The sequence below is a fragment of the Rhinolophus hipposideros genome (genome assembly GCF_964194185.1).
Source record: "Rhinolophus hipposideros genome assembly, chromosome: 21".
NCBI lineage: Eukaryota > Metazoa > Chordata > Mammalia > Chiroptera > Rhinolophidae > Rhinolophus > Rhinolophus hipposideros.
In genome coordinates, this window is record NC_138067.1 from 47,494,019 (window position 1) to 47,509,465 (window position 15,447).

Below are 15,447 nucleotides of genomic sequence, written 5' to 3' on the forward strand. Positions count from 1 at the left end.
TTAACCCAGGTTTGAATCCTGCCTGTGAGAACTTGGCCACAAATTAACCACCTTGGGCGCAGCTTCCTCATCTGAAAAACGACAATGGTCAGGCCTCTTGGTTGCAAAGGACGAAATCTTTAGCTAAACTGAAAAGCAACTTATTAAAGGGGGTGAGGCAGTCTCTCTCCTCGCCCCACCGTCTCGGAGAAGGCTAGAGAGAAGGCTCGGTGCTTTGCCCTCCAGGAATGCCAGCCACAGGCTTATCCGGGGCACACAAATTGGCCTCCACCACCAGTGCAGGCAGAGCCGCCAGACCTCTCCCAGCACCTGCTCCCTTTTCTATTACTAGCTCCCCAGCAAGCCGTGCAGTGGGCTCTGATTGGTGGGGCTGAAGTCACGTGACGTACACCTGCACAGGACGCTGGGAAAGAACATGGTTTCCACCTTAGGGCAGGTGGCATGGACGTCTAATGTGGGGGATTCCTCAAACCGAGGAGAAATCAGAGACAATGGGAGGCCAAGAAATATGGATGTTCCCCCACACCCTCTCGAGAGGCCGGGAAAATGAAAGGAGACAATGGCTCCGGATTTTAGACAGCAGCACTTTTATTATTCCCAGGTTCTGCCCACTGCGTCCCCTCCAGTGGCTCCCCAGACCCCTAAGATCGAGCCCCTTCTCACCTTCCCAGGAAACCTCCAGAGGAGCTGACAAAGGCGGCAATGAAGGAGGAGAAACACTTTTATTGTAAGACAATGTGGACACAGAATGGTGGAATGGCCTGCGAGCATGAAATGGGGTCCAAGGAGCTGGTGCCTTTCTCAGCGCCCCTCCTAGAGGCAGAGCAGAGATGGGCTGGCACATCCCGGCCGGGCACCAGCAAGGCCCTGTTCTCCCTTGGGAGAGGGCCTCATGGGTAGGAGGGAAGCAAGAGGCCTGGGGTTCCCACAGAGAGGGGGCCGGAAGCAACCGGGTTTCACCGATCCATGCTGTCATCCGTTGGGCTGGAGAAACAGGTCTGTAGCAGCTTTTCACAGAACTCCAGCTCCTCCTAGATGGGGAGTAGGGGGTGGGCAAGAGCCAGAGCCCTGAGGGCACAGGCCAGCCCCTGCCTATAGCACGCCCTGCACCCAGTGGTGGTTCCTCTTCCCTGTGGGAAACCTCCCTGCCCCAGAAGCCTCCCAGGGTTTTCCGACCTCTGCTCAGATCCATGACGCACTGTTTCTATTCTCACCCAAGTCTGGACTACAGGGTCTCCCAGCCTCCGGTCAGACCCCATTGGTCTGTCATCACATCAGCGCTCTTGGGCTCCTTCTAACTGCCAGATACAGCTGACCCCTACTTATCCCTACTTAAAATCCCTTCCACGAATACAAACCCCAGAAACCAAGAATGAAAGCCTTGATGGGTTGGACCACATAAACATAAAAGGTATCTGCATGGCAAAAAGATGTCCAAAACAAAAATGAAAGAAAAACAAGTTGGTGGGAAAAATAATTGCAACACATCACAAAGTCTAACATAGTTAATACTTAAAGACCTTTTCAAAAGTCAACTGCACAAACCACCACCCAGTAGCTATATGAGCAAAAGATATGAGTGAGTAATTCACAAAGGAAAAAGATGCGTAACTTATGGGAGAAATGCAAATGTAAACTGGATTCACCGATCAGCTTGAAAAAAGGTCAAAAGGTTTGAGGTCATCCTGTCCTGGCCAGGATGTGGGACAGCGGGGCCTCCTCGTGGCTGGAGTGTGGATCAGTTCAACCTCTATGGAGAGCAACTTGGCAACAGCTAACAAAATAGCCCTTAACCCTGCAACTTCATCTTTAAGCTACTCTAACAGGGCCTTCCCCTTTCTAGAAATGTGTTCCATAGACATACTCACACATGTAAAGTGACATAAGTAAACAGTTATTCTTTTTTAGCAGTGTTGGTAGTAACAAGAGAGTGGAAACAACCTGCACATCCATCAAAAAGGGGCTGTGACATGAGAGAGGCTCTCCCTACCAGCTATACAAGGAAAGAGGAAAGAACCTGCACCCAGCACACTCCCGGATGTTATGAAATGGAATGAGGCAAGGAGCAGGACGGGGCAGGACAGGCTGATGTGGCACAAAGTAGAGAGAGCAGGAGGAAAAGAATTTGCATGCACGTTTGCTTGTTTGTGCACAGATTAGCTCAGGAAGGACACACGAACTGAGAGAGGTAGGTATTGAATGGCAAGGGTAGGTTGTTCTTTATAATTTATTTGTTGCTTATCTATTTAAGTACCTGTTACTCAATATCTATATAATTAAGTATCTAATGATTTATTTCTTATCACTGATTTGTTCTCTAGCTAGTGAGTTTTATTTACCACTATTACTTACCTAATTAAATATCTAATGAGTTATTGATTACGTATTTACTTATCTATTTAATTATTTAATTGGTTGCTATTTATCATTTACTTGTTATTTATCAATCTAATATTTAATTTTTAAATATTTGAATATGATGTGAATAATCTGGATAATAATTAAATGAATTCATTAAATCGGAGTTACATGTTCTCCCTGCCATCCCGGGTACTAAGACAGCACGGGGCACATCGGAGGTAGCAGTAATGTTTGCTGAATGGGTGAGGAGAGAAACACATGAATGACATGTAAAGAAAGCACGGAGAATAGAACACAGAGGCTCCGTGGGCAGGAACCCTACAGCAGGTCCCCTTGGCCAGTACCTGCCAGCCCTACCTGGTACTCCTCATGCTGCTGCAGCAGCTGGCAGCGGTGGCGGAGGAGCTCCTCCAGGCCCAGCTCTGGCTCCCGGCATTCCCGCACGCCCTGGGGGAAGTCTGTCACCAGGCTGTGGGCACAGGAAAGCAGTCCTTGGACCTCCCTCTGCATAGCGCTCCCACAGGAGCCTAGGCAGACAATTTCCCACGCCAGGCCTCAGTTCCCCCATTTGTGACATGGACCTCACGCTGCCCCCAACCCTACCCCAGGGACTTGTACAAAACAGGGCACTTAGCACAGTGCCTGGCCTGAAGCCAACTCTGCACAGGGGAGCTGCTACCCACTTGTTCGGCTGCTCCATCCTGTTATTTCTTTAGGCATTAATCCGCTTGTACTGTGTGTATATGAGGGTGATGGAAAAGGTTTCAGAAAGCCTCTCCCTCCCCTCTCCTCCCTGGGCTTCTGTGTCATTCCCTTACAGGTGAGGAAACTGAGGCACAGAGACAGCTAGAAGCACCCCCCACACCTCCCACAAAGGGAAGGCCCAGACTCCTGGGTCCTGGGAAAGAAAAGGCTGGTAGGCCAGAGCCCAGTAGTGCCATCTGGGAGGTAGGGGCGCCCACCGCAGGCCGCATTCTCCGTGGCCCCAGCACACCTGCACAGGGCTCCAAGCACATGCTCATGGAAAGGGCTGTGTTCTGTCCGGACGAGGGCCACCAGCTGCTGGACCATCCCCATGGAGCACAGGGTACCTGAAGGAAGGGCCTCATGGGTCAGAGGGGTAGTCCCTACCCCTCTTCTGTTTAGTCACCCTTCCCTTGCCCCACCACACAGCCTCCCTTGGGGACCACTCCAGACCCCCAGCCCAGACGTCCCACCTTTGTGTTCTGGGTGGCCAACCAGCAGGTTCTGCAGCAGGAATGCTGACTTAACCTTGAGCTTTTGTACATGCTGCTGCATGGCCCGCATCAACACAGAGAAGCCATCTAGGCGGAGGAACTGCAGCAGCCCAGCCTCCTGCTCCCGGACCAGGCCTGGGGGAGGGGAGAGAGGACAAGATCACAGTCACCATCATCACCGTCATCACCACCATCACCATCACCATCATCACCACTACCACCACCACCACCATCATCATCGTCGTCATCACCACTATCACCATCACCACCATCACAATAATCACTACAACCATCACCATCACGATCACCATCATCATATCACAATCACCACCATCAATTTTTATGATACTGTACTTCACCAGCATTATCTTTTTTTCAAATATTTTTAAATTGAGGTATAATTAATGTAAGCTATTAGAAGAAAATTCTGCCCCAACCCTCCCTCCCCACGTTCTGGCTCTTGGTACCTCTAAAACACCAAGTTCCTCTGTCTGCCCTTTGTGGCCAAGCCACCCTGGGTCTGTCTGTCCATCTGTCTCCCCAGTTTTGGATGTGACTTTCCAAATGCCACAATCTCCAAGACTCCTTCCCTCACACTTGCCAGAATTCCTCCCTCCTTCTCATCATCTCCTCCCATCCAAACCCTCCCTTTTGTTTTCCCAGGGCCACCATAATAAATATATATTTGGTCTCTGTCCCTGGTTCCTGACACCAAATTCCTAAACCCTTTGGAATATTCCAGGTAATAGGAACATCTTTTGTCCTATTGAGGCCACTCTGGGTGGGCTCCTGGATGAGTGCTGTTCACCAGAAGGACCACGCCATGATTAGAAACTTGGACTTTTCAGCCCCATCCCCCATCCTCCAGAGAGAGGAGGGGCTGGAAATGGAGTTTATGATCCATCATGCCTACATGAGGAAGCTTCTAAAAATCCCAAAGGTGTGGGGTTCAGAGCTTCTGGGTTGCTGAACGCGTCCCTGTGCGGGAGGATGACGCAACCCATCTCCACGGGGAGAGCAGCTCCTGTGCTCAGGACACTTCCAGACTTTGCTCTATGCACCTCTTCATTTGGCTGTTCATCTGTGTCCTTGATCATGTCCTTTGTAATAAACCATTAAACGTTAAGCCAGTATTTCCCGGAGTTCTGTGAGCCATTCTAACAAATTATGGAATCCAAGGAGTGGGGATCATGGCAACCTCCAATTTCTAGCCGGTCAGAAGTATGGGAGGCTCAGACTTGCAATTGGCATCTGAAAAAGGGGCAGTCTCATGGGACTGACCCCTTCACCTGAGGGGTCTGCTCCAACTCCATGTAGTTGGTGTCAGAATAGAATTTCAAACCACCCAGCTACTGTCCAGAGGCTGGAGAACTGATTGTTGTGGAAAATGCGCCGCACAACTGGTGTTCCAGTGTCGTGAGGAGAGGAAAACGGGTTTTCCTCCAACTTTAAACAGGTAAACACAAAGCTGCCAGCAATCCCATCCCTAGGTATATCTACCCAAAAGAAATCAAAACAAATGTCCACACTGGGGCCGGCCCAGTAGCTCAGGTGGTTAGAGCTCCATGCTCCTAACTCCGAAGGCTGCTGGTTCGATTTCCACCTGGGCCAGTAGGCTCTCAACCACAGGTTGCCAGTTCAACTCCTTGAGTCCTGCAAGGGATGGTAGGCAGCACCCCCTGCAACTAAGATTGAACACGGCACCTTGAGCTGAGCTGCCACTGAGCTCCTAGATGGCTCAGTTGGTTGGAGCGCGTCCTCTCAAACACAAGGTTGCCGGTTCGACTCCCGCAAGGAATGGTGGGGCGTGCCCCCTGCAACTAGTAATGGCAACTGGACCTGGGGCTGAGCTGTGTGGCACCCTCCACAACTAAGACAAAGGACAATAACTCAATAACTTGAAGCAGGACAACAAGTTGAAGCTGAACGGCACCCTCCACAACTAAGATTGAAAGGACAAATGACTTGGAAAAAAGGCCTGGAAGTACACACTGTTCCCCAATAAAGTCCTGTTCCCCTTCCCCAATAAAATATCTTTAAAAAAAAAAAAAGGTCCACAGAAAACCTTGTCCATATATGTTCACAGCAGCATTATTCACAATAGCCAAAGGGTAGAAACAAGTCTGATGTCCAACTGGTGAATGGATAAAATGTGGTCTGTGCATAAATGGAGTATTACTTGGCCATATAAAAGAAGGAAGCACAGACACGTGCTATAAACATGGACGACCCTTGAAAACATGATGATGAGTGAAAAAAGACAGACATAAAGGCCCATGTCTATGATCCCATTGATTTAAATGTCCAGAACAGACAAATCTACATTGCCAGGAGCTGGGAGGATGGAGGGATGGGGAAGGATTGCTAATGAGCACAGGGTTTCTTTTCGGGGTGATGAAAGGGTTCTGGTGATAGGAGGTAGTGATGGTTGCATTAACCTCGTAAATATACTAAAAGTACTAAATCTTACACTTAAAAAGGATGAATTGTATGGCCTATGAATATATATATCTCAATAAAGCTGTTTGAAAAAAAAGGAAACAGTCAAATGGGGGCTCCTAGCATGGCACACACAGATAGATGGCCCAGCACAGGTCAACATGGCCTTGGCGTGACCTCCACGTGTCCTCACAGGGTGCCCTGGCCTGTCACTTAGGCTCCCTGACTGGCCTCTCCTTTATGTGGTTTCAGTTATCCCTGCCTCAGAGGGAGGGTACGAGGACTGAAACAAGTGAACACCACACAGGGCGTGGCACGGGGCAAGCGCTCACACAAGCTGACATCATCCCCATCCCCAACCTGGCACCTGTGGCCCAGGGGGGCAGCACGGTAAGAGCTACTGGAGGCTGGGTGCTGCTCAACATCCTACATCGCGTAGGATGGCCCCCCACAGTGAGAAATGTCAACAGGGCTGAGGCTGAGCACCCTGATGGGCACAAAGCACTTAAACTCCGACAGGTTCCTGTGGCATTAGGTTCTGGCCCTGAGGAGCAGTGGGCTGGCCAGCTCACCGCCCTATTCCCAGGACCCAGCACACAGTCCCCACAGGTACTGGGAATAGATGAACAAATGAGGCCCTTCTCCCTCTGCCCCCAAGCAGATTCCTGCAGGCCCACCTTGTGCCGGCTCTGGCCCTTGGGGACACATGCCCCTTTCTGGCAGCCCCCAGGACACTCACAGGAGATGGCGAAGAGGGCCTTGACGCGCACTGAGTCACAGGGGTCCCGGTCGAGCAACCGCAGCAGCTTGCGCAGGGCACCCAGGCCCAGCACCTGCTCCTGGATGGCTGCCACATTCTGGCTGCATGTGCCGATGAGCTGAGCTGCCCGCCACCGTAGCCCAGTGGGCCCCGCCTCTAGGTACCGGCCCACCAGCAGGTGCATGCCTGACAGCTGGCAGAAGTCTGTGCCACAGGGGAAGAGAGAGGCTGGGTGTTATTGGCTGAGCTGTGTCCCCCCAAGAATTCACACGCTGAAACCCTAACCCTCCCAGGGCCTCAGAATGTGCTGTATTTGGAGATGGGGCCTTTAAATAGGTGATTAAGATGAAACGATGTCATGTGACGGGTCCTAGTTCAATCTGACTGGTGTCCCTCTGAGAAGAGGAGATTAAGACACAGACACACACAGAACGAGCACTACATGAGGACACAGGCGATCGCCATGTGCAAGCCAAGGAGAGAGGCCTCAGAAGCAACCAACCCTGCTGACATCTTAATCTTGGGCTTCCAGCCTCTAGGACTCTGAGGATCGATGTCTGTTGTTTAAGCTACCCAGCCTGTGATAACTTGTATTAGCAGCCCAAGAAGACTCACATACCAGGTGAGGCCAGAGAGGCAGGCTGGCTCCCAGGAGACCTGCTGACAAGTGGTGGCTCTCTCCAGCGTCCAACCAGGGGTCCCTCCAAGGCCGGTGTACCTCAACAATGCTAGCATTTGGGGCGCTTAGGGTCCCAGGCTCCAGCCCACTAAATGCCAGCACTGACCCCCCCGCCCCAGTCTTCGTAACAATTGGCACATCCCCTGGGGCAAACCATACACTAGACCAGGGTTGGCAAACGATAGCCCACCACCTGTTTTATAAATAAAGTGGTACTGGTGAAAAACTGAAACGCAAGAGTCATCAAATGACCGACACTGCGTATTATGTCCAAAAGCATGGACAGCAAAGACTCAAACAGACACTCGTATATGTGTGCTCACAGAAGCCTTATTCAGAACAGCCAAAAGAGGACACGACCCAGTGCCCTTCACTGCTGAATGGACGCACAACACGTGGTCTGTCCACACAACAGAGACTAAAGCTCCAGACAGGCTACAACAGGGAAGGGCCTTTAAAAGGTCACTTGGCAAAGGAAGCCAGTCACAGGGGGTCACACAGTCTATGATGCCATTTACACAAAATGTCTAGAGCAGACAAATCCACACCCTCAACGACTACACCACACATCTCCTAATGGAAGTGGCATCTTGTCACCAGCCTAGTCAGACTTTCTATCAGCTCCATAGCATTTAGAATAAGACCTATGATGCCCACCTCGGCCCATGAGACTCTGCAAGCCCAGTGTCACTTCCGACCCCTCGGCCCTCACTCACTCTGTGGTGCCGTGCTGGCCTTACAGCTGTTCCTGCACACACCAGGCACTTTCCCACCTCAGGACCTTTGCACTGGCCATCCTGTCCACCTACAATGCTTTTTCCAGAGCTAATCCCATGATGCACATCTTCATGGCAGGTCTCTAATCAAACGTCCCCCCTCGGAAAGGCCTTCTGTGACCACCCCACCCAGAACTGCCTCCTCTCTGTTACTCTACGGAGTAATAGTGGACTCCCAACAGGCCAAGGCAAAATGGCCAGTTTGGAGGCGTATCAGGGAAGTAGTGGACTGAACTGCCGCCAGGCTGGCTGGCTGTGTGGGGTGAGAGAAGGTACCACCATTGTTCCTGATAGGAAGGGGACCGAGTAGGAAAAGAAAGGACAGTCCCATCTGGGGCCAATGTCACAGCCAGATCAGAGAGGGAGAGCTGGAGGCTGGGAGGCCAGGGAGTAGGCTGAGACAAAGGACAAGGGCTGAGCCACAGAGGACATGAGCTGACGAGGTAGCAAGACACACAAGGGAGGACAGCAGACAGAAGAGGCAGGACACTGGCAGCTGGGGGCAGCCGGGCTATACCTGCAGCATTGTCCATGTTTTCACACAGGTCAGCTAGCAGCTCCAGGGCTCCCTCACGCTCCTGCTGGTCTGAGGCCAGTTCAGCCTCCCCAGCCGAGAGAGGAGTGGGCTGGGACAGCACTTGGAGGCAGTTCTTCATCTGCTCCACCTCCTCCCGCTGGCCCCGGCAGGCGGCCGACATGGCCTCCTGCAGCCACTGGCGCCTCTGGGGGATGAGATGGGATGAGAGGGTGGGGGGGGGAAGCAAACTTTATCAATAATTAATTCACAAATAAGTCGTTGATAATAACCACCAACATCTGAGAGCTGACTGTTCCTTCAATCAACAGGTATCTATTGCACTTCTTTTCTACCAACAGATTCTTCTAGACACTAGATCTATGAAGAGACAGGCTATAGGGTGGAACACAAAGAGAGAGGGCAGGACTCCTAGGTTTTTCTGCTGAGCAACTAGAAGGAGATGGGAAAGATAGCAGGAGAAGCAAGTGTGGGGCAGGAGGAGTAGATTAGAGCTCGTTTTTGAACATCTTAAGTTCAAGGGATCTATTATACACCCACAGCAAAATATTAAACAGGCTGCCTGAAGTTCAGGGAGGAGGTTCAGTCTAGACCTGGGTTTCTCGGCCTTGGCTCTCCTGACACTTTGAGCTGGGTATTTACATTACGGGGCTGTGCTGGGCACTGCGGGGTGTTGAGCATTATCCGTAGACTTCTCCCACCAGATGCCAGTAGCAGCAGCACCCCAATTTGTGACAACCACGCATCTCTCCAAACATTGCCAAACTTCCCTGGTAGATAAAACTGCCCCCTGTAGAGAACCAATGGCCTAGAGATATACATTTGAGAGTTGTCAGGGTAAAGCCGCAATACGACATGAGATCACACAGGAAGAGAGCGTAGATAAGAGTCCTAGTGCCACTATCGTTAAGAGGCTGAGGCTGGGGGATGAGGAAGAAAAAACAGAGAAGATGGGGAGGAACAGCCAGTGAGCAGAATGAAAACCAACACACTATGTCATTCAAGAAGCCAAATGAAGAAAGAGATCAAGGAGGGAGCAGTAATCAAATGCTCCTATTCGGTCTCATAAGGTGAGAGCTGAGAACTGGCCACTGGAAATTTTTTTGCCAGGCCCTGTGTTAAGTGCTTATATGAGGGCTCTGTCATCATAGTCCTGGATAAATTTGGGCAAGATGCTAATCTTTCTGTGCCTGGTTCCTACATCATTGTCCTTAAAGGTTCAGACATCACAGATGTAACTGGATTAGTGCAAGGTTTCATATTCAGGCAGACCTCAGAGATACTGCAGGTTTGACGCCAGACCAGTGCAATGGAGAGTATCACAATAAAATGAGCCATAATCTTTTTGCTGGTGGAGGGTCTTGCTTTCAAATTGTAAATAACGCAACATCTCTGAAGCACAATAAAATAAGGTATGCCTGTAATCACCACTGCCAACTAAATGTCATATATATTACTATTAATCTCCAAAACAACCCTATGAAATATCACCATTTCACAGATGAGAAAATTGAGACACAGAAAGGTTGTGACGTGCCCAAGATCACACAGCCATCTGCAAAACCTGAAGTCAAACCTAAACAGTCTGTTCTGAGAGCCTGTGCTCTTCATAACACCCTGCTGCCATCAGGAGCACTGCCTAAGTGCCCAGCGCTATGTGGAGCCCTACTTAAACTGGAGCCTCAGAATTACCCTAGGACATACCGATATTATTCTTATTATCACCATCAGTTTGCAAATGAAGAACGTGAGGCTCAGAGAGACTAAGGGATATATCCAAGGTCAGACAGCTGGATAATACAGAATCCAGGTCGGTCTGGCTCTAGAGAGCCCTTGCTTTTCTTTTGATGATAGGGTTATTCTGCCTCCCAGCACTGTGCTGGGACCCAGGGATCTGCCCCCTCAGACATCCTTGAGACCTGACCTTCACTCAGTCTACAATAACCCCATCTAGAACAAATACAGACTCCCTTCACACCCAGACTCCCTTCACACCCAGACTCCCTTCACACCCAGACTCCCTACCTCCAGACAGGAAAATCCCAGCTTCTAGCTCCCCAATCCACGCTTCCCAAGCTATATCTGTCCCCACACCCCGCACCCCAGCTTCTTGCGCCCCACCCTTTACCTCCTCACTCATGGGTTCTGGAGGGGGGTCTGGCTCCTCAGAGCCCGCCGTGATGGCCATCTGCAGCAGGCCTTGGAGGTTGCGCGGGGGCGGGGGATTGCCCGAGCCCCCAGCCGAGGAGCCGCCGCTCCCTGACGAGCAACCCTGTGAGGCTGGGGGCAGTGCCAGGGGGAGGCGGCTGCCCCCCGAGCCTTGGTCCGCCATGAGCTGTTTGTGAAGAAGGGAAGAATGTGTTGGGGCCGGGGGTGGTCACCGCTGAAGTAGCTCTGGCGTCCTGGCGGGTCGACTCCTGGGGGTCTGCGGAGAAGGTGGAGTTTTAGGAGAGCTCGGCGCCCGCCCATGATACCAAACCACTCTGCCCACCATTTAACTACAGTCCCCTTTCCTTCCTTCAAACCAAACGAACCCTTCCCCAAAGTCAGAAGCCCTGCCTTGCTCCCTAGCAACAGGACCCACCTACTCTCCCTAGCAACCAAGCTACCCTCCCCATCGCCACTGCATGCGTCCCCGTTTCTTAGCAACCCCATTGCCCCATCTCCAGAGCAGCTAGACCCCACCTTGGGTCGTCTTATCAACGATTCTTCTTCCTCCTCTCCGACAAGGGAGCTAGAGAGGGGCGGACCTCACCTCCCCGGGCCTCGAGTCGCCGCAGCTACTAAAGACAGAGTCGTCCGCACCTGATTCTGGTGGGCGCCGCCATCTTAACCGGAAATACGCACCGTCTCACCCGGAAATTTTCGGCGCACCCACCCAATTTCGGGCCGTAGCTGACGCTGAGGCGCTTGCCCTGTTCTTACGCCCTTCCCACCTGGCCGGATACACCGTTCGGCCCCGCCCCTCACCTGCCGCTCAGCCTAAGCCCCTCCCTCGTCCCGCGTCCCGTCGCTTAATAAGCCCCGCCTCTTCATCCTACATGCAAGCTCCACCCCTGCCCTGGTGTACGCCCCGCCCTCCCCAGGTCTGGAGGCGCTTCGGCTGGACCCCGCCCACACCCGTGTTCTCCTCCTCCTCTAAACACTGTCCCTCCCCGCCACCTCAGGCTCCGCCCCTGTTCTAGGCCTTTCGGTCTTTTCCAGCTAAACCCCATCCCCGTGCTGGTGTGCTGGCCCCTCCCAGTTAGGCCCCGCCCCCACTATGACCACGCCTTGTCTGTGATCACACCGCTTCTCTGGCCTCTCCCCACCCCGGCATCGCGGGTTGTGCATGTCCCTCACATGCAGTCCTTTTTCCCCTCCATTTGAGCCCCGACCCTATCTTATTAGAGCCGTGGGTTCTCAAACTAATATCTGACCTAGGCAGCCTTTCACCCTCCCTACCCCTTCTCTTGGCCTCAGTTTCCTCACTCATCAAAGGGAGCTGCCTGTTCTCCATGCTGCAGCTTGAGTTCAGACTCCTCTTATCACTCTCCTCTCCCTCCTGGAATCTTCCCTGTGTCTTGCCAGGTGCAGAAGAGGAGGATTCTTGAAGCAAATGCCTAGGTGACGTTGTCTGGGAAGCTTGCAGCCTCCAAGCACTAGATTCAAGGCTTAGGGCTGGGAATGTGCCCCTGCAGGCCTGATCTGCAGAGGTGTTTGCTTTGGGCTGAGCTTAAGGAAACTCTAGTTCTAGTCTTCTATAAAAGCCTGTCGCCCTCTAGAAAAAAGTTGTAGTCAGCTTCAGGTGGGGCCCACAGTCTCAGATGTATTGAGATGTATTGAGCTGCTTGGCCTAGGGTGTGCAAGGCAATATTTTGGGCAGAGATGGGAAAATAAACAGGCAGTCATGCACATGTGTGTGTATGATGTTTGTAGCACTGTGGAGGATAGCTATCGTGTCTCCCCCAAAATATGACCTAACTGGAAAATAAGCCTTAGCATGATTTTTCAGGATGATATCCCCTGAACATAAGCCCTAATGCATCTTTTGGAGCAAAAATTAATATAAGACCCAGTCTTATTTTTGGGGAAACACAGTATTAGAGTTCTGGGCCCATAGGTACCCTATTACATTCGTTTCCTATGTCTGCTATTAACAAAGTACCAAAAAACATGGTGGCTTAAAACAACACAAATTTATTATCTTATTTATTTATTTATTTATTTAATTTATTGGGTGTCAATTGTTAGTGAAATTACATAGATTTCAGGTGTACAATTCTGTATTACATCATCTATAAATCCCATTGTGTGTTCACCACCCAGAGTCAGTTCTCTTTCCATCACCATATATTTGATCGCAAATTTATTATCTTAAAGCTCTGGAGATCAAAAGTCCAAAATAGATTTTGGACTTGTGGGCTTGCACTGGGCTAAAAGCACGCATCAGCAGGATTGCATTCCTTCTGAAGGCTCCAGTGGATAATCTGTTTCCTTGCTATTTCCAGCTTTGAGAAGCTGCCTGCATTCCTTAGATTGTGGCCACATCCCTTCTGCTTTAGCTTCTATTGTCCCATCTCCTCTGATTCTGAACCTCCTACCTCCCTTTCCTAAGGATTCCTGTGATTACATTTAGGACACACCCAGGAAACCAGGATCATCTCCCCATCTCAAGATCCTTAACTCAATCGCATCAGCAAAGCCCCTTTTGCCATATAAGGCGACAAATTCACAGGTTCTGAGAATTATGATGTGATGTCTTTGGGGCCCCTTATTCAGCCTACCATACCTACATACACCTATGTATAAGTCTATCTTATCTGTCTATAATATATATTTACATATATAATTACACATAATGCCATATAATATATGTACATGCAACGTGTAACTGTATATAACAGTGTGTGTGTGTGTGTGTGTGTGTGGGTGTGTAACATAATGGTGACCTAGATGGTGGTCCTAAGTATCCTACAAAAGTATTAGTCTTTACAGTGACCTATAAGTAGGATAATTACGCGATTTTCCATTTATAGCGAAACACTTGAGAGTGAAAACAGACCCTGTTAATAATTACGGAATACCAGGCATAAGTCAAGACTTCCAAGGCCCCATGAGATCTGCTTCCTCACCTCTTTTCATCTCAGTCGCCATCCCACCCCCACACCCCCACCAGACCTACCCCCCCCACCCCTTCCAGCCACATTGGCCCCTCCCTTCAGTGTTCCTGCAACCCACACAGAGCCTTCACACTTCCTGTTTCCTCTTGGCACTATCTAAAATAGCTTGTTGGACAAATACTTCCCATCCCCCTTCCCTGCTTGTCTCCTCTTTGGCACTGATCACGACTATCTAAGAGACTACATGTTTGCTTGATTATCTTAATTAATCGTTTGCCTCATTCACTAAAATGGAGCATCATAGGGCAGGGATCTTTGTTGGTTTGGTTCGCTGCTGTGCCCTCACCACTTGCAACAGTACCTGGTTCAGACTTGGCACTCAGTAGAGGTTCATGGAATGAAGGTGGTGGACCACGAAACTAAAGGCTCATGTGTACACTCTGTAGGGGACTTGGGGTTAAATGGATGCTTCACATATTTGGGTACCTGATATAGAGGAGTCCTGGATGACGTGGAAATCTAGCTGAGCACAGATCCATGGATACGCTGGAGGGGGGAGGGAGTTGGTGAACATACGATTATATCGAGGCCCACACGAGGATCTAGGGGACCCTGTAGTGGGCACAGAGAATACACAAGGGTCTAAAAACATGCCCAGGGACCTCAGGGGTTCTAGAAGTTTCTCTGTAGTAGCACCGGGGATCCTAAAGGGAAGTATGGAACCAAGCTGATCTGCGAACATGTACCCTGGGCTGTGGGTGGATATGGGGCCCTGGTGCTGGTAGAGAAAGGAGACCCAGGGAGGGCAGGCTTGGGGGTCTGGGGAAACAGAGATGAGTGGGGCTGGCAAGTCGCCAAATTCCTTCCTCTGCCTCTGTCTCTGTCTTTCTGTGCCCCTCCAATTTGTCACCATCTCCCTCATCATCTAGCCCTCCACCTGCGTGTACTCCCACTTCTATCCCTGTCTTTGTACCTCTCTCTCTGTAGTTCTCTCTTTCTACATCTCCCTGTTTCTCTCTAGCTACTTTCGGAACCTGTCCCTACACCTGGCCATTTTTCTGCCTCTTCTCTGACTGGCTGTTTCCCCATTTCCCACTTCTCTGATTCTCCACCTCATCCCTTTCTCTGCTTTCCTACAGCTCTCTCCCCATCTCTGTGCTTCTCTCTAGATTCCTTTCTTCTCTTCTGTCTCTGCCCATCTCTGCCTGTCTCCATTTTCCCGCATCTCCCTTTCCTGCCCCAGCTGGGTCTCTGGTCCTCTCCGTCTCTCTTGTTACCATCTCTGTCTCTTTGCGGGACTTCACCTCCCTTCGAGCAGCTCCATCCCTGCCCCATCCGTCTGCTCCTCAGCTCTCTCCCTCCATCCTCTCTCCTGCATCTCAGCATCCTCCCACCTCCTCTCCATCCCTCCAGCTCCCAAGCCCGCCCCCTGCCCCGCTTCCCCCCCCCTCCGAAAGGGTTAACTTTGGGGAAGGGCCCGGAGTCCCCGGATGGTGATGTCAGCGTGCCGGAGAGAAAGGACGAGGTGGCGGGGGGAGGCGGAGAGGAGGAGGAGGC

The 15,447-nt window shown here is 51.0% G+C and overlaps 1 protein-coding gene across 1 annotated transcript; it reads right to left on the bottom strand.

The window, feature by feature from the left end:
- Window positions 1-565: 565 nt before the first annotated feature.
- HSPBP1 (HSPA (Hsp70) binding protein 1) lies at window positions 566-11,336 on the bottom strand. Its single transcript, XM_081033003.1, is given in 8 exon segments — window positions 566-1,031; window positions 2,719-2,830; window positions 3,356-3,452; window positions 3,579-3,734; window positions 6,778-7,002; window positions 8,771-8,975; window positions 10,917-11,152; window positions 11,155-11,336. Coding segments are annotated over 8 exon segments (1,209 nt in total). The 5' UTR covers window positions 11,258-11,336; the 3' UTR covers window positions 566-956.
- Between the last annotated feature and the right edge of the window lie 4,111 nt (window positions 11,337-15,447).